This window comes from Fusarium oxysporum, chromosome 5 (genome assembly GCF_000149955.1).
Source record: "Fusarium oxysporum f. sp. lycopersici 4287 chromosome 5, whole genome shotgun sequence".
Taxonomy (NCBI): domain Eukaryota; kingdom Fungi; phylum Ascomycota; class Sordariomycetes; order Hypocreales; family Nectriaceae; genus Fusarium; species Fusarium oxysporum.
The window spans coordinates 32,246-56,565 of record NC_030990.1 but is presented as its reverse complement, the minus strand read 5'-3'; the positions used below and the strand labels follow the sequence as shown (position 1 = coordinate 56,565).

Below are 24,320 nucleotides of genomic sequence, written 5' to 3'. Positions count from 1 at the left end.
GTAGGCCAAATTCATTGAACATGTTACAGGAAATGGAATTCCGGATTGTTATGCGTCATACTCAATTTGACTCGAGGGAAGCGATTTGAGATTGAATCACCACGAGCCTTGGCCCAGTGACGAAAGGTTCCACGGGAAACTTCCCCGGATTCTAATTCCGTCAACCCCGCAATTGACGCTACCCCGCTGCGCCCGTCTGCCGCCCAAGTGCCCATATAGTCAGTAACGTCATAAACACTAACATGGGAGACGTTCAATCTGACATCAAACATTAACTACCACCTGTTCATTCAACCACCAAAGACCATTCACACTCACCGAGACCAACTCAACAATGCCCTGGCAGAAGATCGACCATGAGTTCACTCATCCTCAACTGGACTATAACTCCAAACCCAACTTCCAGCCCTGTATCAAAGTCTCCGTCTTCTTCAAAAAGATTGATTCAATCGACCACGATACGTTCTTCGGGCACTGGCAGACCGTCCATGCTGACTTAGCTGTCGCCACGCATGCTTTCCGAGACCACATCGTGCGATATGCGCAGGTGAGTCTCAGCACTGAACCAAGTCTATACTATAGAACCTAAGAATAGTACAGCACCATCAAACCCCGGAGATGAAGGACAGAGCCAAGAGCTTAGGAGAAGGATTTCTAGACTATGACGGTTGCGCGCAGCTTTGGGTCAAGACTTGGGATGACTGGCTGGCGTTCTACAACAGCAAAGAGTATGCTGCAGCATTGAGCGATGACTGCAACAGATTCATGGCACTGCCCATGACATACATGGTGGGTTATGAGAATTTGGTTGTAGGAGATGCGCCTCGGTCACTTGGTGGCAAGGATGGGATGGATATCAAGACTCTGGAATAGGGCAGATACTGTAGTGATAGTTAAGGTTTATAATTATTATTGCCTTTCTTCCTAATTCAGTGCCGAGTAGTTCAATTCACAACTTTCTCCGCACAGCTCCATGTCCCGCGAAGGTAGCTTTTGGCCGTATCCATCTATTACTCGTCTCGGACTACAATGCACAGAAAACAGGCCCTGGATTGCGATCCCCCCTGTTATCAAGGGCTGGATAACAAATCACAAGCCTTTGGGGATTAGACTCTACCTTGCCTGGTGCGACCTCATCCCCGGAATCGAGCAAAAGCGTGGCAATGTCTCTCACGACGGGCAACACCGGGCCTGGCTGTTCCAAATGATTCATCAAGGGAAACCAGGATTTGAGTGGTGGATTGTGGAGCCCTTATAGATAGGCAAGTAAATACCTAAGGATGTTAAAGCCCACGTTTCTAGCATTATTAAAGACTGGGCCGACCCTATGTCACGCTTTATAGAAGTAACAGATTTCATTACCCAGGTACATTACTGTAGAATGAATAAAGAGAATACCTAAAGGAGTAAGCCAAAAGGGATATCATCTATCTATATAGACGATTCTGTTTATCCTGTCTTGTCCTATGCGTATGGGTTGGGTATTGCAATCGAAGATGGCTACTAGCTAGCTAAATTGCCTGATGGCTTTGATCTGCGAGACCACAGTGACGTTGCTACCAATTTCGGGCAGTATGAGAGCCTGCGAGTCAATCATGCCACAAAAACACGGAGTGCGCTCGCTTCCCCGGCCGGGTATTACAGGGTTTACCTGACCCTCTGGCGTGGTCAAGAGATCACATTCTCAACTACACTAATTTCTTACAGCGGCTTTTGCTCAAGGGTTAATTGGAGAAGGCGGAATAGGATACTACGGTCTTGAAAGAGCTTTATTTGAAGATTACTTAGAACTACTACGGTTCGCTGGAATGGAAGAAGTAAGTAAGATGAGGAATTCTTCGGGACTGGATGTGGCAAAGTTTAAACAGACGGTGCCTTTGCCTGCAGGGGTAGGCATTGAATTAAACAGTAAAGGCGTGCTCAATGTTGAAAGGTAGGAGAGTTATTAAATGCCTGTGAGGAGTCTATCTCCGAGAGTCCCACTCGATACGTAAAAATAACTTTCAGCATGCTATAAAGAAAAGCTCAAGAGAATCTCCATAGCGGCAAATGCCAAGAACAGATAGCTTCGAGATACCTTAAAAGGCAATGGGCTAAGAGTTCTCAACGTGCGAGGATGACATTTCCCCCTTTTCAGCTTTTGCATGGCTCTGCATCACGAGCTCTTCGGCCAGGATAGTGTGCTTGATCTCTTCCTTTGCAAAAAGCACATCAATCTCCTCCAGGGTCTTTCCGGTTGTCTATTTTCTGTCAGTCATAACATCCCATTAATGGAGTCACACTGGAGCATACCTCAGGGCACATGAAATAGACAAAGAAGATGGCGGCAAAACAAGACAAGGCCATCCAGATCCAGATCTTCCAACCAACCTTCTGGAGGGCAATGCCGCCAGCAAACACCGTAATGAAGGAGAAGAGCCATTCACCGAAGGCTCCAGCAGCAGCACCAGCATGTCGAAGCTTGAGGGGCGCGATCTATAAGAATTGTTATTATACAGCCCGCAGAGATGTCATACTCGGCTTGTAACGTACCTCTGGGCCATAGAGCCAACAGATTCCAATCCATCCATAACCAAACACCATGTTATAGATAAAGATTGCACCAACAGCCGTCCATTGAGTAGCGAGTGTTCGGTTAGGCAGACCGATCATTGCGGTAAAGATCACCATGCAAATTGTCAAGACAATGGCGGACCACAGTAGAATGCTTCGCCGACCAAATTTCTCGACAGTGTAAACCAGCGGAATGGTACCAAGGGCAAAAGCGGTGTTCATAATGGCAGCCAGTAGCTGAGCCATGAATGGTGATAGGCCAACCTGTGCGAAAATGACGGTGCTGTAGTAGACTGAAAGATTGATACCTGTTTACGCGAATGTCAGTTGTCTTTTTGGAACAGATTAGACGTCAGGGAGTAGCATACCCATCATCTGCTGGATTGCCAATATAAGGAAAGAAATACGGATACGGCGTCCAACTCGAAGGTCGCTGGAGTCCCAAAAGAGATCCAAGAGATTGAAGCCTTTCTCGTTCTGTGATTCAAAGGCAATGTTGGTAAGGATAGAGCTCTTCACGTTCTGTACTCTCTCGTCATGGATCTCGGCGTCGAAAATCTGGCACAAGGTTTTGTCTCCCTCAGCCTCTAAACCTCGAGCGTAGTACCATCTTGGAGTATCTGGGAGGAACAGCATGATACCACCAGCGAGGAGGGCAAAAACGACTTGAAACGCGATGGGAATGCGCTGTGAAGTTGGTCAGCTCAGTCACCAGAAGAGCAGTATTTGAGGAGGGCCTGCTTACCCAAGAGATCTGGTTATCCATGCGTGTGAATCCAAAGTCAATCCAGTACGCGAGAGCGGCACCTGCGACCAAGAAAACACATGTAACCGCGACAGCGGGCCCACGCTCTTCTTGTTCCGTGCTCATTTCAGCTTGATAGGTAGGGATCGAACAGGAGATGAACTATTCGAGTCGATTATTATACTGCGAGGGTGAGTTTGCGAGGAGTCAAGGGCAACCTACACCAATACCAATGCCCTGAAGGACCATTAGTATGTATAAAACGACACCAGGGTATCATGTACTCACACAAAGAATACGACCAACTATCATGTGAGGGACAGACCAAGCTGAAGCTTGGAGACTACCACCAACCACAACAAACGCGTTTCCTAGAAGGATGCACTTGCGTCGACCAAGGGGCATGCCAATGACGGTAACTGCAAGCGAGCAGACTGTAGCGGCAAGAGTGTATGCTGAGGCTATCATCGGGATAACATAGGTTCCGGTAGGGTTCTGAGTCGGTGATGATTAGAAAAATATCTTTCATTTCGTTCGATAGACGATTTACTCACTCCCATGGCATGAAGGAAAGGCTTGGTCTCCTGGACTCCACCAAGGACTCCTGCATCGTAACCGTAGAGTAGGAAGGACTGTGACTTGTCAGAGAATGCGATGTCAAATATGCTGGATATGGGCCATACAATAGCGCAGCTTGTGGAAAGAAGGCGCTTGATCGTCTTTCCTTGGATCTTGGACTTGTAATTGGACAACATGTTGGAAGGTTGGAGGAGGGATGATCTGAGGAGTACGGGTTGACAGGTGAGGCTGTCCTTGAGAATGTTGGCAACACAGAAGGGCGAGACTTGTCTACTTATCGTGTCACAATAAGGCACCAATAGTCTCGATCTGTACCAATTCAACAAGGCTTATATCTCCAGATCCTTGATACACTGCAAGGGTTCCCCAGGAAACAGAATCCTTCTCTCCGCAAATGCTATCTTTCCCCGCGTGACCCCATCTACCCCAGGTTTAGACTTTCGGTGACGCTTTGCTGATCTAACCGCGATAAGAAACGGCGAACGCCACTGTTATCAGTCGCTAACGAGCGCGTGTCATTTCCACGGGATCTATTTCCGTGGCTCCTGCATTACGGATGTCAATGAGTCAGGTCACATTAGCAAGATAACGTTTGCTTAGGGAGCAGGGATAGCATCCGCGTCATGTCCTTTGCACATGCTGCGAGGGTGATTGGTCGGGTTTGTGCTCCACAAGCACAGCTTGGCATTTGTTAAGCCAAACTTTCCCGAGCAGACCTCAAGCTGGATATTGGCTATATATTGCTCCTCGAGTGAGATACAGTGGCTAAACAACTAAAGCCAATCGTTAATCAAACATTCGTCACCCCCTGCACCATGGCAGCTGCCCCAATCACCACATTCAATGATGAAACCGAGACCAAGAGCTTGGCTGGGTCTCGGCTTTTCAAGCCAATCAAAATTGGCAATATTACACCTCAGCATCGCATTGCCATGTGTCCTTTGACCCGTTATCGAGCATCGGATGACCATGTGCCTCAGCCTTCATTCCAAGACTACTATGGTCAACGAGCATCGACGCCTGGTACGTTATTGATATCAGAAGGAACATTTATCTCCCCGGACCATGGCGGTTATGCCAATGCTCCTGGCATCTACAATCAGGAACAAATCAAGGCCTGGCGCCTAGTTACAGATGCCGTCCACGCCAAGGGCGGATACATCTTTTGTCAACTTTGGGCTCTAGGCCGTACCGCTTCTCCTGAAGTTGCAGAGAAGGAGGGTATCGTCTTCCGCAGCTCTGGCGACATTCCCGTTGATTCGGATCACCCTAAGCCAAGACCTCTGTCCATCCCTGAGATTCATGAGACAGCTCAATCATATGCTCAAGCCGCCAAAAACGCCATCGAGGCTGGCTTTGACGGCGTTGAGCTCCATGGGGCAAATGGGTATCTTATCGATCAATTTATCCAAGATAAATGCAACAACCGCACTGATATCTATGGTGGTAGCATTGAGAATCGCTCTCGATTTGCTGTTGAGGTAGTCCAGGCCGTTTGCGATGCTGTCGGCTCGGAACGCACAGGCATACGTTTCAGCCCTTGGAGTGTTTTTAACGACATGCGAATGGAGAATCCGATCCCTCAGTTCAAGGATGTCATCGAGAAGCTGAAGCCATTCAAGCTCGCTTATCTGCATCTGATAGAGTCCAGAATTGCCGGCGCCCAAGATGTCGAGGGTTCCGACCAGCTGACGTTTGCCATCGAATCCTGGGATCGACCTCTTTTGATTGCTGGAGGATTCACCCCCGAGTCAGCACGAACGCTGGTGGATGAGGACTACCCAAGTAAGGACATTGTCGTCTCATTTGGTAGATACTTTCTCTCTACACCAGATCTACCATTCCGAATCAAGCGAGGATTGGAGCTCAACAAATACAACCGTGAAACCTTCTATACTCCCATGGCATCGGAAGGTTATACGGACTATCCTTTTAGTGATCAATTTCTCGACGACATTAAAAAGGATGGGGTAGTGGGAAAGGCTTGATAACTGGCGCTGCAATATGACTAGCTTGATGTGAATCTGTGGGTTTAGATAGAGTATGAATAGTCAGTCGAAGAAATGAGTCATGTAATATTCAGCATCTCCCCAGAGCTCTTGAAAATTCACAATTAGACCTTTGTAAAACTCGCAAGGCATCCTAATGCTCATCAGCGTGATGCCCCTAGCCTTTGTGAGTTTGCATACAAAATCATAATGCTCCTAGTCCACTAGTAACCGGTGATGTATTGTCTGCGTGTGCCATTTGTTATGTTTCACAACATGGCGTTCAGCTTTCATCATGTAAGTTGCTGGGAGTGTGTCTCGATAAGGGAAGACAATCAATCTAGCAATAGTGGTAAGCGATGTTGTCGCGGAAACGGTTGCGGAAATAGATTCCGTGGATGATCCAAACCGTGAGGCGTTGGTGAACCTCGGGGATTGCTCATTTTAGCTACTCGGCCCTGGATTTTCCCCGCGCTGTCTAATTCCGGCTTCATGTTGATCATGGATTTAAGCTTGTTATAACAGGTATCTAGTGAACATTATGAAATGTCAAGTCAAGTCCAACCGACAATAACTATCTTTGGCTTGTTTTGCCGATAAGCTATTCAAACTTCTGCCATCAGAGGTTAATCTGTTACTTCCAAGACACCTAAGAATGGCTGCCCGAAAAGTCGCAATTATTACAGGAGGTGCTTCGGGCATGGGCCTGCCACTGCCATATCCCTATCTGCCGCTGGTTGAAGAGTTCATATCCTGGACCTCAACAAGTCTGCTGTGCAGAAGCTACCCGCCAAAACCCGGACCTGATCTTCACTCAGACTGATGTGAACTCATATAAATGTTTGTCTTCTGCCTTCGACAGAATTTTTATATCTGAAGGGAGACTCGATTTTGTCTTTGCTAATGCCGGCATTCTCGGGCTCGACAACTTTTATAACAAGGCGGACTCGCTTCCACCACCGGAGCCGCGACAGTTGAGTATTGATATCAATTTGAAGGCTGTTGTGACTACCTCATATCTTGCGAGGCAATATTTCTTAGCCTCGGACAATCCTTGCCAGGATCCCGTTATAGTGATAACAGCCAGTATTGCAAGCTTTGTATGAACCATTACCCCCAAAGGAAAGACACACTGGGCTGACATCATAAAGTATGCACAAGAGTTCAATCCCCTATACACTGCCTCGAAGGCTGGTGTGCTTGGGTTCATGCGATCCGTGGCCTACCCATTCTTTAATGACGGGATTCGAATACACGCCATCTGCCCGGGCACCATTCGCACGAACCTGCTCACAAATGAGATGATGAACTCTTTTCCGGATGAACATCTGACCCCGGTGGAAGCTGTGGTATCAACGGTTGAATGTCTGATCAAAGGCGGGAGCTTTACAGACTCGACGGGGAAACATGTGTCCGGCGCCGACAACTATGGATTGGCTGTTGAGATTTTTGGCCCGAGTATCTTTTTCAGGGACCAGATAGAGTATAGTAGCAACGGGCTAAGGGAGCTATGTGAAGCTGCAAGCTTGAAAAATCAAGAGGCTAATTTAGCTAGTAAGGTTTAATATATGTAATTGACTTAGGGAATCGAAGTTGCCCCAGCAAAATCCGAAGACGCAAGCTACGAGACATAACTACCGGCAGCAGCAAGAATATGGTTATCAAGGATAATATATTTGTAGCAAAGCTCTAAATAGACGATATAGTATATTACGGGAACAGTTCAGAATATGAGCCGTGTGTATCATCATTTGTCGTGAAGGTATGAGGTGTAACGAAAAAGATGTTAGCTTTGAGGCTTGCTATGACACGTCTGAGGCCATAAGCTGGTTTGCGTAACCTTTTTGGCAGATTGTGCGAAGTTTGCACGACGACAAAGTAAAGGTAAGGCATGCGAAGCAAGATATATGCATTCATTGGCTGTCATGCTCGCGTGGACAACGCTGAGCAGCCACGATAGGCTCATCAGTCCCACTGAGCTTCCAGAACCTTCGACTCAGGCTCCCACTGACTTATAGTGCCGTCATTGTGATATCCGACGTATTGGACGGAATATTCAGTCCCCTGTCCACTCCCTCTGCGGCGGTGAGCATAAACGATTCGCAGGGGACAAGCGCCTCTGAGACCTTTTGCATCTCTTCCGCCAACTTTCTGCCAGTAGGCGAGGAGTTTTGCTTCATCACGCTCGTGGACAAATCTTTCGTCGACTCAGCCTTCCCATCGGGTCTTGGACTTCCGCCATTGTATAAACAGAGCCACAAAAGGACCGTCCTGATGACTGACGAGATCGATCTTGTGCTTTAAAATCAAGGAGTTCGGACGGACACCATCCATTGCTGTGTTATGTTGTTAGACTCCAGGTACAGTATTAGGAAACGGAGGGACAGGACTTACGACTAGATGTTATAGTCCAAGAGTCAGTAGCGGAAGCAAGGGGAGCCATTTCTGGTAGGTGAGCAGTGAGTAGGTTGCTTGTCGTTGTTGTGTGTATAGCGTTGGTAACAGTGAGGGTGTTAAAGGTGGAATGTACAACTGGTATTGATGGCATGATATTCTTAAGATCAACAAGCTTGCGAGTAGATTTTTGAGAACTAAAGATCAAGTTCTGTAAGATTGGTGGGAAAGTTGGGAAAAGTCAACCTGGCCCGGACTCAGGGGTACAAGGGGTTCTTATAGGCAGCGTTGTTAAGCTTGACCTGTGACTGGGGACTTATCACTGCACAAAACTCTGTTATTGAGGTTAGCTGTGAGATTCTTTGCAGGCTATAAAATTAAATTTCAGGCAGTTATAATATGATATGTATAGCAGAGGGTGATATGCTAAAAGGGGTTTAATATTATTCCTTATATAAAAATAAAGTATTAGCTTATAAGTAACTAAGTTAATTATTTAAGCTAAACTTACCTTTTAATATATATTTTACTTAAAGTAATATAGATATACATATATAAATAAAAAATAGTAATTAAGAAACTTTAAAATAATTAGGTAACTAGTATCATAATATATGTAATAAAAATAAATATAATATAAAAGCCTATTAGATAGCTTTTAAGTTATTTTAATATATTTTTTTAGTATTAAAGCCTTAGTAATATTTACCTTAAAAAGTAATAATAAAAAGGGTAATTTATCTTTTAATAATAAGTTAAGTATCTTTTTTATATTTATAAATTATAATTACTTATTAAAAATAATCTTAACATTTAAGGTAATAATTATATAACTTATTAAAGTTAAATATTAATATTATTATATTTTTTAATATTATATATAATTATAAACTTAATATAAATTAGTTTTCTTATTTAAAATCTTAATTATTATATAAGGTTAATTAGGCTAAGTAAAGTAAAAATATATACTTAGTTAACTAATAATTTGTTAGCTTAATGACTTAATTACTTAATTAAATATAACACTATTAGTTCTTAGTATTAACTATAAGAAATATAAATAAATATTATAATTAAAATAAAAATAATATAATTAGAATATTATAATATCTAGCTTACTTTAAATATAATTTAACTTAAGTATAATAACTAATCTTTTAGCTTTTAGTATTATTAAAAGTAATATATATTAGCCTCTCTAACTAGTATTTTCTTTAAATATAATTATATCTATTTAGCTAGTAATATTTCTATTATAATTATTATCTGGCTTATTATAAGCCCTTATCCCCTATATAACCCTAACCCTATATTAGCATAATAAGCTAGCTCTTAATATAGGGCTAAGGTTATATTAAGCTAATAAATTATTTAGCCCTACTTAAAACGCTTTTACTTAAAAACCCTAGCTATATAATCTAATTTATTAGATAATTTAAATTAAATTGCTTAATACTAACACCTAGGGTCAGTAAACAGGAGTTGGTGTATATGTAGAAAACAATGACATTGTGGCGTACGGCGTGTACACCACGGCGACCCCTCTCGCCTCAACTAGTTCAGAACTAACTTTTGCCGTTTTTCCGTAGTTATCATTGAAGTTTAAATAAAATGGAATTCCCCCGCCACCCGCTCGTAGAAAGGGTCTCTTCTTTACCAGCCATATTCTTTCTGATATCGCTCATATTCTTAAAACAAATCGTTCATTTGAAACCTATCGCGTTTTTGGAGAGATCTCGAGCGTCAACTATTCACAGATGGATGCGTTATTGCTGCACCGGGCCAACAGGCGAAAGGGTGTCCTCCTTGCCATGGCCATTCTGCTGATTTTCGGCCTGGCAACACACACATGGGGGCTCTATTTCTCATCAACACGCGACTCATCTTTCTAGTAAGCCAGTATCTCTCATAACACTCATTCCATTATACTCTATTCTAACAAGCGCCTTCACCAGCATGTCCCCCTCAAGCCCGCCGCCAGCGAAGCTCGCGGAAAATATACCACAGCTGATGCATCATCTATGGAAGCCTTTCCTCCACGACATCAATACTACGGACTTCTTGACGAAAGAAGGATACTACTACAAGTACCCCAAAGACACCCATCACTGGTCGCAACCCTTGCGCAAGAAGTTGCTCATTTTAGATGTTGATACTCGGCTAGACACAGGCCCTGGCGGTATAATGAATAAGACGACCTTGAACTCCAAGGGAATGACGGGAAGGACTGCTGGAATGATGAATCACTATCTATATGGTATCTATTGCCTGCATTGCGTCTGTGGTAAAGAATTCAGCTGACTCTTCTCGTCTTAATAAGCTATGATTCACGGATATGACTACCGATTCATCCGAGCTCCTAGCTATCCTAACCGTCACGGGACCTGGGTCAAGGTCTCAATGATTCGAGAAGCACTTAAAACTCACAAAATTGTGGTTTTCCTTGATGCCGATGCTATCTTTATGTATCCTCATTTGCCATTTGAGTGGCTAATGAGGCTATGGAATATAACCGATAATACTCTCGTCGCCATGGCTAATGACCCAAATTCCCCAAGAAACCGCGATGCCAACGGTCAAGTGATGCAAAATACGGGTTTCATCATCGCTCAGCAAAGCAACCGGACACAAGAACTTTTCTATAATTGGGAGCAGTGTCCTACCGATATAAAGTATAAAGGATGCAAGCGCTGGGGGAAGGTTTGGGCACACGAGCAAGCAGCTTTCTCTAATCATGTCCGGTATGATTATAATTCAACAGAGGAGGTACGCGTGATACCATGCATGGATGGAAATGGCGCTCCCTATATTGGTGATAAGACATGCGGTGGAGTCTTTATCCGCCATCACTGGTTTCATAAGGACTATCCTATCAAGGATATGCATCAACTTATCCTGGATGCGTTCGTGAGTCGTCTACACGCGGGGTTTCATCATAATCAACAGGGGAACTTTGTAGACGCAAGTCATCATACTTACCCCCTGCAGTCCTTAAATATATAAGTATTTCAGAATATATAGACATAGATAGTAACTAATAATAAGGGCCTATATTTATTTAAATTAATAACTTTTACTAATTACATGAAGAATTAACTAATACTTATATTAGTTATATAATTAAGGAGAGGGCTAGGGTAGTTATTAATATCTTAGTAAAGTCTTTATCCTTATATAATATTATAATTAGTTTAAAATTATATTTAAAATTATATTTATTAATAGATTTAATAGAAATAAATTATTAACTTAGTTAATTATAATTAATCCTTATAAATTTAAAAGATATTTTTATTACCTAGTTTTATATTAAGTTATTTAATACTTATAAGCCTTATTATCTTATATTTATTAGAGAAATCTTAATTTTAATATAAATATATAATATAACTATTAATTTTATAAGTTTATTATTTTATATTAATATTAATTTATTATAAACTTACTTTACTTAACTTATTACAATATTTAAAATACTAGTTATATTATAATACAACTAGAAAGATTATTTACATTATATAGCTTTTATATTTTTATTATCTAAAGACCAAGAACCCCGCTTACAATTTTAATTAATTGACTTTTTAATATATTTAGTCCCCTAGTTCCAGCAGAACTAAAACATTTAGAGCTACAGTCCAAAAGACCATCCCTAAAACACCATCAATCCCTGCAGACCAATAACAAAATAACGTCGGTCCATAAGACTAGCCTGAGTATTTAAAACACATTTATAAGCACTTTCATAGATTCTAGCTCATAAGCTATTAATAAAACATCTTTATATTAATCAAGCCTAACATGTATTAAATCTACTATTAAGATAGGTAACACTTTACACCGCTCAGCTTTATATCCTATGTAATCTGCCAATAACCAACCTAGCACAGCTTAGTTTATCTACAGTTAGAAACACCACTATCACAAATTATTAGCTAATATTAATTTTAATTCTTGTATAACTTATATTTTACTAGCAGTATTGAATTTCCTATACTATCTAATTACCGGCTGCCAGCTGATGCAAATACTAACTGTCAGGCGGCCTTCAGACAGCAACGCAGTTCAGTCATTCATTCATTCACTTATACACTGGAGACATAACCATACTTCAAGGTTCATCATATGTATAGTCAGAGGTAGTTGAAAGGCAAGCTTCAAGAAGACAGTCCTTTCGGTGACTATACCAGGCCCCAAGGGGGAGAGTCCAACGACAAATTATTGTCTTCCAGTTCTTTAAAGAACATCTCATATACATTCGCCACCTCCCAGCTATCCCAAACCCCCTCACGTCGATGCATAGACCGCAATAACGTAATTGACCTCTTGCGAATCTCTTTACGTGTACACGAAGCGCAGATAGTTGAAAGCTTACGGACAATATGGCCGTCGAAGACGAACAATGGCCTCGATTGGGAATTCTCAAGATAGATAGCTTCCTCAACCTTATCCAAGATGCTTTCATAGTCAATTTTCTCGTCCCCTGGGTCATTACAGTCCATCTTAAGAGACAGCTGCCCACGTCCGTCTGATACAACGATAATTGGCGCCAGTGCGTCCGTTTGTCTTTCGGGGCCATACCGCGGCCAAGCGTGCTGAAGTGCTGAAATAAGAGCAGTCTCGAACTCCAAGTATAGAGTAACGGCTGCGAAGGCTTGAGGGCTTGAGCCAAGGTCTTTTCATCTCTATGTGCAGGGCTCACGACGACCTGCCCAACACATTCGCTCCGAGTGTCTCTGCCAAATGAGCCATTATCAAAAACTGCGTTCAAGGCAGATAGACAGTCCTCCCTCTCCGCAATTGTTGCAAATGGCGTTTGGGGATAACCAATTTCTAATACCGGAGCATTCTCCGTCACATTGGAGAATGACGTATCTCCTGTGAATGCACCAATACTCTCGCCAAGAGAAGAGAACATCGCCGCCAAGGTGTCGAGAAGACCGCCGTCATTTTGATCTTGTCGATAAATGTTTCCGCTTGATGTCCTATCCCATGATCGAGCGATGCCAAGTGATTCTAGAAGCTGATAACCGGCACATAAATGGCGGACCGAGTTAGTATAACGCCTATGCAAGTTCTCGATGCATATGAGTATTGTACAACAGATTAATGCGATTCTTGTGTTATAGGTTGAGTTCTCTGCCATAACTTCTCGTATTAACGCAATAGCTTCACCGTATTTCAGATCAGCTTGGTAGTCGTAGTTGATTGAATGATCGAAGCTGATTAAATTTCCAGGATGAGATGCGAGGAAGTACTGGTGTGAAGCCCCCAGTGCACAAAGTGTATGCTTGATGGGTTTATTCGAGTTTGAAAGTGGGAGAATGATCTTATACCAGAACCCTCCAGAGCCATTGGTCATCTCAAGATCTGGAATAACCCGCTTCCTTACGTGATAATAAAGAGCATTCTCAGTTGAGTTGACTATGATACCATCAGTCAGAGCTGGCGGTATTGATATAATGGGAAGACAGGTTCGTTGATGGGAGTTCGGATGCAATGGTGATATAAACCATCCATTGCTGCTTTCACTGAGTGATTTAGAGCTGGGCTGTTGATAGCCATCACATGCCCATTGGTCTTTCCTGCACCGAAAACACGAAGGCTTGGCCTCATCACATTTCAGGTGACGGCGTCTACAGGACTAGATTAGTATCACAGCTTAAACCAGTCGCTATCATACAAGTACTGACTTGCTGCATGCCAGATTAGTAATGAGTCTCTCTAATGGGGCTAAAGACTATCACAAGCACTTACCAAGTTATGCATCCAGTTCTCACCTTTGACCCCTTCGCCCTCGTTCGCTTCTTTCGTGGTAAATCCTGAGATCGGGTCGTAACCATGGTGGGCCCATTTGTTACGAGACAACTAACCGGAATTGCGTATCGGGAACTTGGTTGTTTTGAGTATCATCAGGCTGGTGCTAGCGCGTGGTAGATGACGCGTCGAGCCTTCAACACAGGACGTCTTTCTCCAGGGAACGGTATCACCCGTTGTCATGCTATTGGTACTACCGTAAGTCGTCCCACAACTTTTGCAGAATGGACCTTCGTTTCATGTGGTGGAATCACGTCTAGACTAAATATAGTTTAAGCTGTTGTTGATTCTTAAATCCGGATATTCGTATAACGTACATAATAAGCGGGAGCAACGATCTTGATCATACTGACCTGTACGCCGGAGTATTTTCCCCATCTCCACATAGTTAGGGCCCGTCGTGGCATCAGCGTTAGCCGAAGCTTGGCACCAGATGCCTCATACATAAGCCCCAATGCCGCTGTGCGATCCAGCACAAGCGACAGGTTACGTAATTTTTATATGTGGCGCCAGACTTCAAATATTTAATGGGGCGGGTCATGACGCGTCCCCTATGAGCAGGCGTCGAATGGCTTGGACGTATAGGGGTTGAACAAGGAGAACACCTGCTTGTTGGGGGTGAACAACAACTGAGACGACTAGGACGATAATGTGGAATACCGAGTCAAAGGCGTATGAGATGCAAAGCTTGGTCGAGCGGTGCATATTTGAAGTTGAGATAATATCTGTCAACTTATGATAGGAGGGTATAATGTGACGCTCACAGGCCAAAATGAACGATAAGCATAGGCCATGTTGAAACCCGATGCTCCGATTCAGAATGCCTTTCTTTTAGCAAAAGGGCAGGTGCAAGGATACAGATTAAGTCTAGTCAGAGAGGCGATAGGTTCACGGGTACCTGTAATTTTATCAGCCACTCATGAAAGGGAGATGGTTATAGTGTATATACCTTACCTAACACCAGATGTGAGGATATTCTATCTAGGACGCTTTGCCCCGGTTATTAATGCAATGCATCGCTAAGAAAGATAGTCAAGTCAGCCTGCACTACAGAGATATTGCTTGTAAAACAAATTGGCATTTGTGACAAGTTAGACATAATAAGTGATTAACATATCAGTGCGTGCATCTTGACTGAACTCGGAAGAGATATTAACTAAATTGCAATAATGATTGTCAACTTGGACAGGCGTTGAAATGCTGAGCGGCGATGGCATCCGTTGGTGAGGCTTGCGCACGTCAGTCGCACCATATGATTGGAGTTACCAGGTTTCCAATAGTCAGACTGATTAGACTTTGACTAGCCCCTTAGACCAACGAAGGTGGAACCAAGGATTTAAGGTGAAAGGAGGATGGTTACCCTAGTTGAGGCGGGGTAGCTGTTAAGCTTAGCCTAAATAATATGTTTTTATAAACTTAATTCTAGGCTTACCTAGTAAATCTAAATTATAAAAATAGTTTAACTTAGACTTTTTTTTATATTATAATATGTTATATAATTATAAATTAGTTTAATTAGTATTAATTATATAGTATATATTACCTTTATTATATAATATAATTAAAGTACCTTATATTTATGATTATATAAACCTTGTAATAATATAAGACTATTTTTCTATATTAGCTAAACTAGGGAATTATAATGCCCTCTTAGAATTATATTAATGTATAAGAGGAAATTATTATTATTAAAGCATAATAGTATTATTTTCTTAAATCTAATTATTTAAAGAAAATATTTATATACTTTTTAATAGCTAAGTTTCCGGAAAGAGTTATATAAGATAAGAAATCTTAGCTATGGTCTTGAAAACCTAAATGTAAATCTTCCCTCCTGAAATACCAAAAGACCAAAAGCAAGGATCCCCCTTAAAGGGTCATAGTAGGTAACTTAATCCTATAAGCTTGCACCTTTCAGCACCACCCCTGAAGCTAGGCCCGGTAGTAACTAGTGTAATACAAAGTACAGGCCTAATATTTTAATTAACTCAATGGCTGTGGTTGTAAACTGAAGCGGCAGCATGGTTTAGGTAGTGAACTGATTTCTTTTATTAATGCCTTAAACTTATTATTTAATAAATACGGAATAATAAGGCCACAGAAAGGAGGTTAAATTACAAAGATTGTCCTGTTCTTACTGTTTCTATTGTCATGATGATAGCAAGATAGTAATACACACGTTTCAATAAGGTCCCTTACTAAATTAAAGGCCAGGTAAACCAATATCCAGGAAAGTTAAAAGCTTTCTCTGGAGCTATATTCTCTGTCTCACCATTATTTGGCAAATCACCGAGAAATGCTACTTGCATCTTGTAAAGGTCTGAGTGATCTTTAAGTACCGAAGCCTGGGCTATTACATCCCTCAGATCTTGCTGGACATCAAAGTATCTGCCATTTAAGCCATTTCTTTTACGAGGTGCGAATATTCGCCCATTATCTTCTCTGGATATACTTGAGAAACAGTTAGCAGGACAGCAGATGGATAGCAAACAGGAGTAAAATACCTGCTGAGGTCATTTGTGAGGGTACGGCACCAGGATGAATGGCATACAATTGAATACCATCATGGCCTCCCAGTTGCAATTCAGCCTGCCAAGAGCTAGTAAGTCGTATCAATGCGGCTTTGCTAGTACTGTAAGCGGTGTTAAAAGGGAGATCAACTGTCCCGCCCCTGGAGGCTATGTTGATGATAGTGCCACGTCCGGCCTGGATAAAGCCTGGCATGACGAGACGCATCAAGAACAACGGGCCATGTAGAGCAACACCAGTCCCAAAAGGACCGATTAGGTGCTCCTTATTGCCCAGTGCTTCAACAGCCGCAAGGATAGTATCCTAGCATTTAATGCCGGTGGCCTTTCACAAGCAGTAGCCATAGCTAGTTCTGGGCTGTATGGCAAAGGATCCTCATCAAATACCGAAACCACGATTGCTGTCAGAAGATGTTGTAGATTTTGAAACCTATAAAGCTGCTTTTGACTTCTTATAAGTGATCTACCTGTATACTCCAAGAGAATAAGGCCTCTTGATCGATACTTGTTGGAATAGAGATCCTCGCTTTAGCTCTATAGGGTTTTGAGTAACTAATGTAATTCGAAGCTTTATTATCCTTGAAGTCTTTTATCTGGGTAACTCTTGTAGTGCTCCCGTAAATTCAATGCTAAAACCCGAGCCAGTGGCCAGTCAAGACCCTCAAGTGTTTTTGTAGACTCATGTATCAGCCTCCTGCTTGCTCCCTCTTCCCACAGACAACCTACGCCACCGAGATAAAGACGGCTGTCATTGTTTTGAGTTATCCATGCTTTTAGCATGTCTGTGCCCTGATCCAACCGAACAGTTACCAATAGATTCAGGTCCTCCACCTCTGGCTTTTTACCCAACTCGATCCAGGCCCATATCATGACTGCTGCGAGCAAGAAACCCATTGTCTCATGCTGTGACCCTGTTTTCCTGTTGCGAATCATTGACCAAGCCTTACAGGCGTGCATAAGAGAGGCACGTGCTTCGGTTTTGCTTTGTATCCAGGTACGCAACTTGGTGTTATTAATGGCCCTCTGGCTACTGGTCACACGCCAGCCTGTAAATGCATAAAGTTCTCGGACGGGTAAATGGATGAACATTGATAGTAGGTGGGAGAGACTTTGAACGGCACCAGAGAGTTTTGTTGGTGGTAGCGCCTCGGCATGTTCCTGGAGGATATTTAGGTAGATTGGAGCACGATGAAGCTTTTCGGCATGATATTTGACTCCAATATTCAGTAATAGTATGTTGAAAGGGTCAGGGCTCAGAATCTTTTGAGTGCGATAAAATTCGAGAAGCACGCTTCGAAAAGACAGAGCGTTGTAAGATGCTAGATTATCCAGCTTTCAGCTAAACTTCGGTGACTTGTTCTGTTAAACCAACTTACAGGTATTTTGATTTTTAAGCCATGCTTCTTGACTTGATGCCTCCCAGAGTGACGGATGTGAAGGCGCTGGTAACTGTAGGCAGTCTAGAGTAATTATTCCAGGGCCTGCCCAGAAACAGCTGTGCTGGCAATCGAGAATCTTATATGCCATCAGTCCTAGCATTTCATCGTATGGTTATATTTCCGTATGCTGGCTTACCCAAAGCGAGTAAAAGAGGCGCTGCAGGCTTTCCTTCTTGATCCACTCGGCCCAATTGTCATAGCCCGAACTTTTGGTTTCAAGTGGTCGACCAAACTCGTCAAAATTGGTGTAGCACGCCATCTTTCGACACAAGGTCTCGATGAGAGTCATTGTGGTAGGGACAGCCTCACACAACAACATTTGTGGGGAAAACATTATGCCAAGTAGATTGAGAAGAGCTGCCTGCACCAAGGAGACATCTGGCAGCAAGTTTCGCACGCGTTCAACCTGGTGGTAACGTTAAGCCCTGGGATATAAAGTTCATCATTTGACGGACAGATCTGGACATGTATGGCTCGTCGGAGGAACTCTTGTAAATCATAGATAGTGGTTCTCGAGTTTTTTGCCCGAGAGAATATGGAGCCAACTGCAGCAATGCCAAGAGACAACATCCATTTGTCCCTGGTTGGGGCAAAGGTTGCTCGGTGCAGAAACGGGAGAAGGGAGTGGAATTCTTCAAAATATACTTGTATGAAGGTGTTAATATGAGTTATTGGTGGAAAGTTTCTGCAAGTAAAAGGAGTCCAATATTCGTCGTCACTATTGTAACGTGCAAAATGCTTGGTCATTTCTTCGTACACGTCCTCGGTCAAACGCGGCACATGGCAGTAATCCTCTGCTCGCCACACATCATAGTCTTGGGAGATGCCTTCATTGAATATTGAGACATTCACGTCACTTGACCTTTCATGTGAGGAATCAGGGGACTTGAACGTTTGGGTGAAGGTCGGTGCCGGGGCTTCTGTTTCAAGACACTCCACAGCGGGTTCACTGGGAGCTGACGCTGGCATTTCTTGCGTTAGAGCAACATGTTGAGGAATTGTTGTCTCGGCCAATGAATAATCAGGAGCTGACTGGGATGATAGGCTTGGGGTTTCATCTACAAGCGAGCGATGACCCTCCAGGCCCAAGAAAGCTCCTATGTTGCTGAAACTAAAACCTTGAAGGTCTCCATGAGTATCAAAAACGGACCCAAGATTCTGGTCTAGGACCATTGGTGGCTGAGATAAGAGAGAAGTGATTGTTTCCACGTCATTTGGTGACCAGAACGGGAGTGGAGCGTTACCCATTTCCGAAAAATCCCCAAACTGCACAGGGTTGACCTCTGACTGATTCTCCAAATACGAGGAAGTGGCCGCATTTTGCAGCTCTTGATTTGGAACGCTGGGTACTGACGTTTTACCTTGATCGACCACAGAGCTTTGCATGCTCTGGGACGCACGTCGGTTTCTTGACTTTGCATATGAGCAGTCTAGCATGTATGTATGTATGTATGTATGTGTATTTTTCGTCTGGGTGGCTGTAACGAAGCCAAATCTCCTACTGGAGCAAAAGACGTGCTGAGCTAGCTAGGTACAGGATACCCCGCTTCCTTCACCATCCAGCATACCAATGGCACAAAAGGTGCTGTATTTCTCAAGCCCGTCACCCGTCAGCGGGTTCGAGGGCAATCTATTGTCGAACTTTTTCCACCGACCAGAATTCTCTCGCGCATCACTACATCTGCTGACGCAGTCCACAATCTCCAGTAACCAAGTTGTAGCTCGTAGTCGACTGTCGCGGCGGCAGGGAAAAACCTCGGGAAGGGATCAGAGGCCGACGGTGCGGCTTGCCTTTAAAGGAGAAAAACCCATCGCAATCGGCGTCGTTGATCGGAAGGATGTCGCTACGAATGCCCGGGGCATCGCCCTCCGATATCTAAGGCGTTCTGGTTCTGAGGTGCCGCCATTAGATCCGACAAAGGTGTTGTCAGAGAAGGCGAACTCTCCAAAATTCCTTCTCTGAAAACTGCTGTTAGGGAGCCGATAGCGTCCCCGCAGTTTTTGTGTGGTCGCGTGGCCTGCAGAAAATCCCGCTCCTAGCACCGCACTAACAGTGCGTGCCAAGAAAGAATTTTTACAGGAGAGAGTTGCGTATGAGCAGTCTAGCTCCTTCGATGTACATCTACTACAGGGTAGTTGACCATCGCAGCGTTGCTTTGACTTGGCGCACTGCGAGCATGCCTTGGCGACATATGTTGTTCTGCGGTGCTTGGCTGGTACCTCAGAGAGGTCGTGAATTTGCATGTGCCGGATAAGGACGTCTCTTTCGATGCAAGTTAGCTATGGATGTCATTACCGAGATTAGTGTCTAATCACACTTCCGAGAGAATGCAGCGTTGCAGATGCTCGGTCCTGACGAAGACTGCATCGCAATCGGGACACGATAAAGTCATCTTCTCTCGTATGAGGCATTCCGACGCGGGGGTCGGAATTTAAGCGGAAGATGATAAGGTGAGCAAGCAAAAGAGATGATAACGCGGGAAAATGTTGGCCGGGCCCCTTTTTCTATCTACCAGAGCAAACAACCCTAGACCCAGTTCGGGACGGTCAAACAACCCCGCATATCGGCATCGGCCCCACGGGTAGATCGTTACTCCTCGTGAAGGTGACCCCAAGTCGGTATCTTGGCGCGGCATTGGTATGCATGTCTTCCGTTGGCGTGATTGTTTATTACCAACAAGATCCCATTGCAGGGGCTGAAGGGAAATGAAATATATACTCAACAAGATCCTACAGAGTCAAGCCTAGGCGTAAGGATATCTCATTTAAAATTTTACATACCTTACTTCACCATGTACGACTGCAAAGGCAAAGTCGTTGTCGTGACGGGTGCTGCCCGCGGTATCGGTCAGGCCGTATCAGTGAAGTTTGCAGAGCTAGGGGCCATTGTCGTGCTTGCAGACATCCAACTCGCACCGCAGGAAGAGACTGTCGCAGAACTCAAACGCAAAGGGCTCTCAGCTTACGCCTTCCAATGCGATGTAACGAGTGACGAATCGGTCGCGGCATTTGCAACCTCCGTCTTGGAGAGCGCCGGCGTCCCTGATATCGTGTACAATAATGCGGTTCTTGTTCGCTCGGGCGGGGTGCTTGATGCCAGTCCAGACAACATTCGACATGAACTCGACGTCAATGTTCTGGGCTACTTGCGCATGGCTCAGGCATTTTTGCCGCACATGATTAGTCGAGGGGAAGGGTGGGTTGTCAACACGGCCTCACCAAATGCCTTCATTCCACCGCCTATTGTGGCCAACAATTTGCTGGGCTATTGTATCACCAAGGGCGCAGAGGTTTCCATGTCATATTGCATGGCCACTTCACTTCGACCTCGAGATATTAAAGTCAGTGTGGTATTCCCTGATCTGACCTATACGGACTCAGTCCATGAGTTGAAAGGAAACGCCTCTGATGAGTTTCACCGCGGCTTCGTGAACTTTGTTACAACCCAAAGTCGCTCGGCAGATCTGGTGGCGGGGAGGATAGTTGATAAATTGGTTAGCACAGAGGGATATGTTGTTAACGTCTCTGACGGTTTTGAGGAATCGCTAAAGGCATGGGTAAACCAAGGAATTGAACCAGGGTTTAGTTTACCGTGAGCAAGCTTATAGAGCTCAATCGAGTTACTAGTATGACTATTTGCCGGTTTCCTTCATTGCAGGGATTTATCCAGAATATGTGTATGAGAATGTTACATCATAGATGACATGGGTCATTTCGGACATTCTTATAGCTAGCTATACAAAAGACGACGCTGTTTAGTCCAATTTCGTTGCTATAGGTCCCTTACTTCCCTGGAGGTGAGCTAGACTCACACATTTACAAATGCAACCGCGTAACCCTTCTCACATTACCAACCAGAGTTATCTGCCTTGAACAGTTTACCATGCAGCCAAGTAGGAAACTCGTTTATCTACTATCCCGCAAGTACTGTAAGCACGACAGTTCAGAAATATGGGTACGATGGAACTGCTGGCTCCAACGAGCAGTCCCGGTTAACAGACATATGCTTGAAAGACCTATAATTCGTCATTTTTTGTAACAGATACCTCCGAGCCCTTGTAACTACCGGTATGCTGCGTAAAATTTGTTCTGACTTTTAGGAAATATCACCTAGAGTTCATGCCATCATATGGCTAAGAGCTGACGCATCTCCCGCGCCCGACTCAACCCCGCAACGACCAACAGCAATATGGAGAGATAAACCCCACCCCCGCAATTCCGAGAACCTCAGATACAGGAAGCATGGCTCTTAGGTATGAATGAGGTCGGAGGACCCGGATCAGAGGCCAATTACTCTGTGGGTTCGCCAATAGGTGTATAAAGTAGTCAGGGCCTTGGAGAGACATATTGAAGATCAATCTCCTATCTCCGCATATCCATACTCATTTTCACCAATTCCTCATCATGGCTTACAACTACGCAAAGCTCGGTCACCTTAGCTCTTCAAAAGACCCCCAATTTGACATTATTGTAGTGGGCTCTGGTCACAATGGCCTCATTGCAGCGGCGTACCTCGCCAAGGCTGGCAAGAAAGTTCTCGTTCTTGAGAAGGCGTCTTATCCTGGTGGAGGCGTTGCCTCTTTAACCATGGCAGAAGAAGGATTTACCAGTGAACGACACAGTGCCATCCATCAAATGATCCTGGCGAACCCCCTCGTGACCAAGGATGAGCTGGAACTTCAGTCAAAGTATGGCTTACGCTATCTCCCGCTGGAACCGGCCTACGCAATCATCTTTGAAGATGGAGTTCTTCCACTGTACCATGACGTGAAACGGACCGTGGACACCATCACAGACTTCTCCAACGAAGCAGAAGGCCAAGTCTACTTGAAGTTTGCTACATTGGCCACCAAGTTTGTCGAGCTATCCATGCCATCTATGTTCGTTCCACCAACAACGCCTGTAGACCTATCGGCCCACCCAGAGATAGCCCAAGCGGTCGAGTTTGCGGCTAAGAATAGCTCTCTTGAAGTGGTGGAACAGTACTTCAAAAACCCAACAGTCCAAGTCGCCATTCTCCGATTCGTCACGGAAATACAGCTGGCACACCCGAAGACCCCAGGCACAGGCGTCATGGCCTACATGGCTATTGGTCTCTTACACAAATACGGTTTGGCTGTACCTCAGGGAGGCGGTTCAGCATTCACCGCGGCCGTGATTCGCGCCATAGAGGCCCACGGAGGTGAAGTGCGCCTCAACACTGAAGTCATCAAGATTGTGACCGAAAACGGTCGCGCAATCGGTGTCCGTACAAGAGCCGGTGAGATTCGTGTCCGGAAAGCTGTAGTCGCCCAGATTCACCCTCATATCCTTGACAGGCTTGTAGATGGATTAGATCCAGAAGTTACAATTCCAGCAAAGGGAACGAGACTTTCTGAGTACACTCTTTTTGTTGTCCATGCAGCCATGGAGTCGCCGCTGAGATTCCGGGCTGGCGGTGTAGCCAACAAAGTGGTCATGAATACCATCTGTCCTGGGAGTGTCGAGTCACTTCTCAAAAGCTACGAAGAGATAGATCAAGGCAAGATACCTGAGGACTTAATCATTGGGGCCTCTATCATCACCAACGCTGACCAGACGAGAGCTCCGCCAGGGAAATCGCTTCTACATGCTGTGGTGATGGTCCGAGCCAACAACGCTGAGGTTGGCTTCCATGGATGGGATGCAATCAAGGATGAAGTCACCTACAAGGTTTTTCGGTACTTATCCAAGTATGTCGAGGACTTGACACCTGATCAAATTCGGGGCTATCATGCGGTGACCCCCCTTGATCATGAGCATGACACGTCCAGCTTCCAAAGAGGTGATATTTGTGGCCTCTCAATGGCTTTCGATCAGATGGGCGGTTCTCGTCCTACCCTTGCCTTGGCCCAATATCGAGTTCCTGGCGTCAACGGTCTTTACCTCGCAGGCCCTTTTATGCATCCAGGTGGCGGGGTATGGGGCGGCGGGCGTCCTGTGGCAATCCGTGTATTGGAGGATCTAGGTATAAAATTTAAATTGTAGTCGGCAAGGGTCTCAATCGTTTCTGGTATCTCTCTATATAACAATTGCAACGGCTGGCATCAGCGTCGTCTCCTGGATAGCGCAAATAATGGCACTTACTGCTCAAGCCATCCAATGAAAACTGACGGTAGAGACCATTGATCAGCTGGTTCGCAAGCGTGAGCGGCGTTAGTGATGAGGTCAGTTACGTTTTTTAGGTTCCACAATCATTGCCACAAAGAACTGATTCTAAAACAAATTACACATTGACGGCCAGCGAATGAGC

General features: G+C 44.3%; 9 protein-coding genes across 9 annotated transcripts; 6 read left to right on the top strand and 3 right to left on the bottom strand.

The window, feature by feature from the left end:
• The first annotated feature begins 220 nt into the window (after positions 1-220).
• Positions 221-965, top strand: FOXG_15192 (uncharacterized protein). Its single transcript, XM_018395258.1, has 2 exons — positions 221-547; positions 601-965. Exons 1-2 carry the CDS (start codon positions 335-337, stop codon positions 871-873), a joined length of 486 nt encoding a protein of 161 aa, XP_018255084.1. The 5' UTR covers positions 221-334; the 3' UTR covers positions 874-965.
• A 1,128-nt stretch (positions 966-2,093) lies between these two features.
• Positions 2,094-4,053, bottom strand: FOXG_15191 (uncharacterized protein; the record flags this gene model as incomplete). The annotated part of the gene is made up of 8 exons (XM_018395257.1): positions 2,094-2,240; positions 2,293-2,475; positions 2,533-2,861; positions 2,922-3,240; positions 3,299-3,460; positions 3,521-3,535; positions 3,587-3,793; positions 3,853-4,053. The coding sequence occupies 8 exons, from the start codon at positions 4,051-4,053 to the stop codon at positions 2,094-2,096; spliced, it is 1,563 nt and encodes a 520-aa protein (XP_018255083.1).
• A 639-nt stretch (positions 4,054-4,692) lies between these two features.
• FOXG_15190 (uncharacterized protein) lies at positions 4,693-5,865 on the top strand (the record flags this gene model as incomplete). The annotated part of the gene is made up of 1 exon (XM_018395256.1): positions 4,693-5,865. The coding sequence occupies one exon, from the start codon at positions 4,693-4,695 to the stop codon at positions 5,863-5,865; it is 1,173 nt and encodes a 390-aa protein (XP_018255082.1).
• A 1,965-nt stretch (positions 5,866-7,830) lies between these two features.
• On the bottom strand, positions 7,831-8,413 carry FOXG_21860 (uncharacterized protein; the record flags this gene model as incomplete). Its single annotated transcript, XM_018402231.1, has 3 exons — positions 7,831-8,062; positions 8,117-8,201; positions 8,260-8,413. 3 exons carry the CDS (start codon positions 8,411-8,413, stop codon positions 7,831-7,833), a joined length of 471 nt encoding a protein of 156 aa, XP_018255081.1.
• A 1,805-nt stretch (positions 8,414-10,218) lies between these two features.
• Positions 10,219-11,502, top strand: FOXG_15189 (uncharacterized protein; the record flags this gene model as incomplete). The annotated part of the gene is made up of 3 exons (XM_018395255.1): positions 10,219-10,519; positions 10,583-11,169; positions 11,497-11,502. The coding sequence occupies 3 exons, from the start codon at positions 10,219-10,221 to the stop codon at positions 11,500-11,502; spliced, it is 894 nt and encodes a 297-aa protein (XP_018255080.1).
• A 5,145-nt stretch (positions 11,503-16,647) lies between these two features.
• On the top strand, positions 16,648-16,839 carry FOXG_21859 (uncharacterized protein; the record flags this gene model as incomplete). The annotated part of the gene is made up of 1 exon (XM_018402230.1): positions 16,648-16,839. One exon carries the CDS (start codon positions 16,648-16,650, stop codon positions 16,837-16,839), a length of 192 nt encoding a protein of 63 aa, XP_018255079.1.
• A 344-nt stretch (positions 16,840-17,183) lies between these two features.
• Positions 17,184-18,338, bottom strand: FOXG_21858 (uncharacterized protein; the record flags this gene model as incomplete). The annotated part of the gene is made up of 4 exons (XM_018402229.1): positions 17,184-17,288; positions 17,337-17,929; positions 17,987-18,125; positions 18,186-18,338. The coding sequence occupies 4 exons, from the start codon at positions 18,336-18,338 to the stop codon at positions 17,184-17,186; spliced, it is 990 nt and encodes a 329-aa protein (XP_018255078.1).
• Positions 18,339-20,841: 2,503 nt separating this feature from the next.
• FOXG_15188 (uncharacterized protein) lies at positions 20,842-21,645 on the top strand (the record flags this gene model as incomplete). Its single annotated transcript, XM_018395254.1, has 1 exon — positions 20,842-21,645. The coding sequence occupies one exon, from the start codon at positions 20,842-20,844 to the stop codon at positions 21,643-21,645; it is 804 nt and encodes a 267-aa protein (XP_018255077.1).
• Positions 21,646-22,453: 808 nt separating this feature from the next.
• Positions 22,454-24,055, top strand: FOXG_15187 (uncharacterized protein; the record flags this gene model as incomplete). The annotated part of the gene is made up of 1 exon (XM_018395253.1): positions 22,454-24,055. The coding sequence occupies one exon, from the start codon at positions 22,454-22,456 to the stop codon at positions 24,053-24,055; it is 1,602 nt and encodes a 533-aa protein (XP_018255076.1).
• Positions 24,056-24,320: the final 265 nt, after the last annotated feature.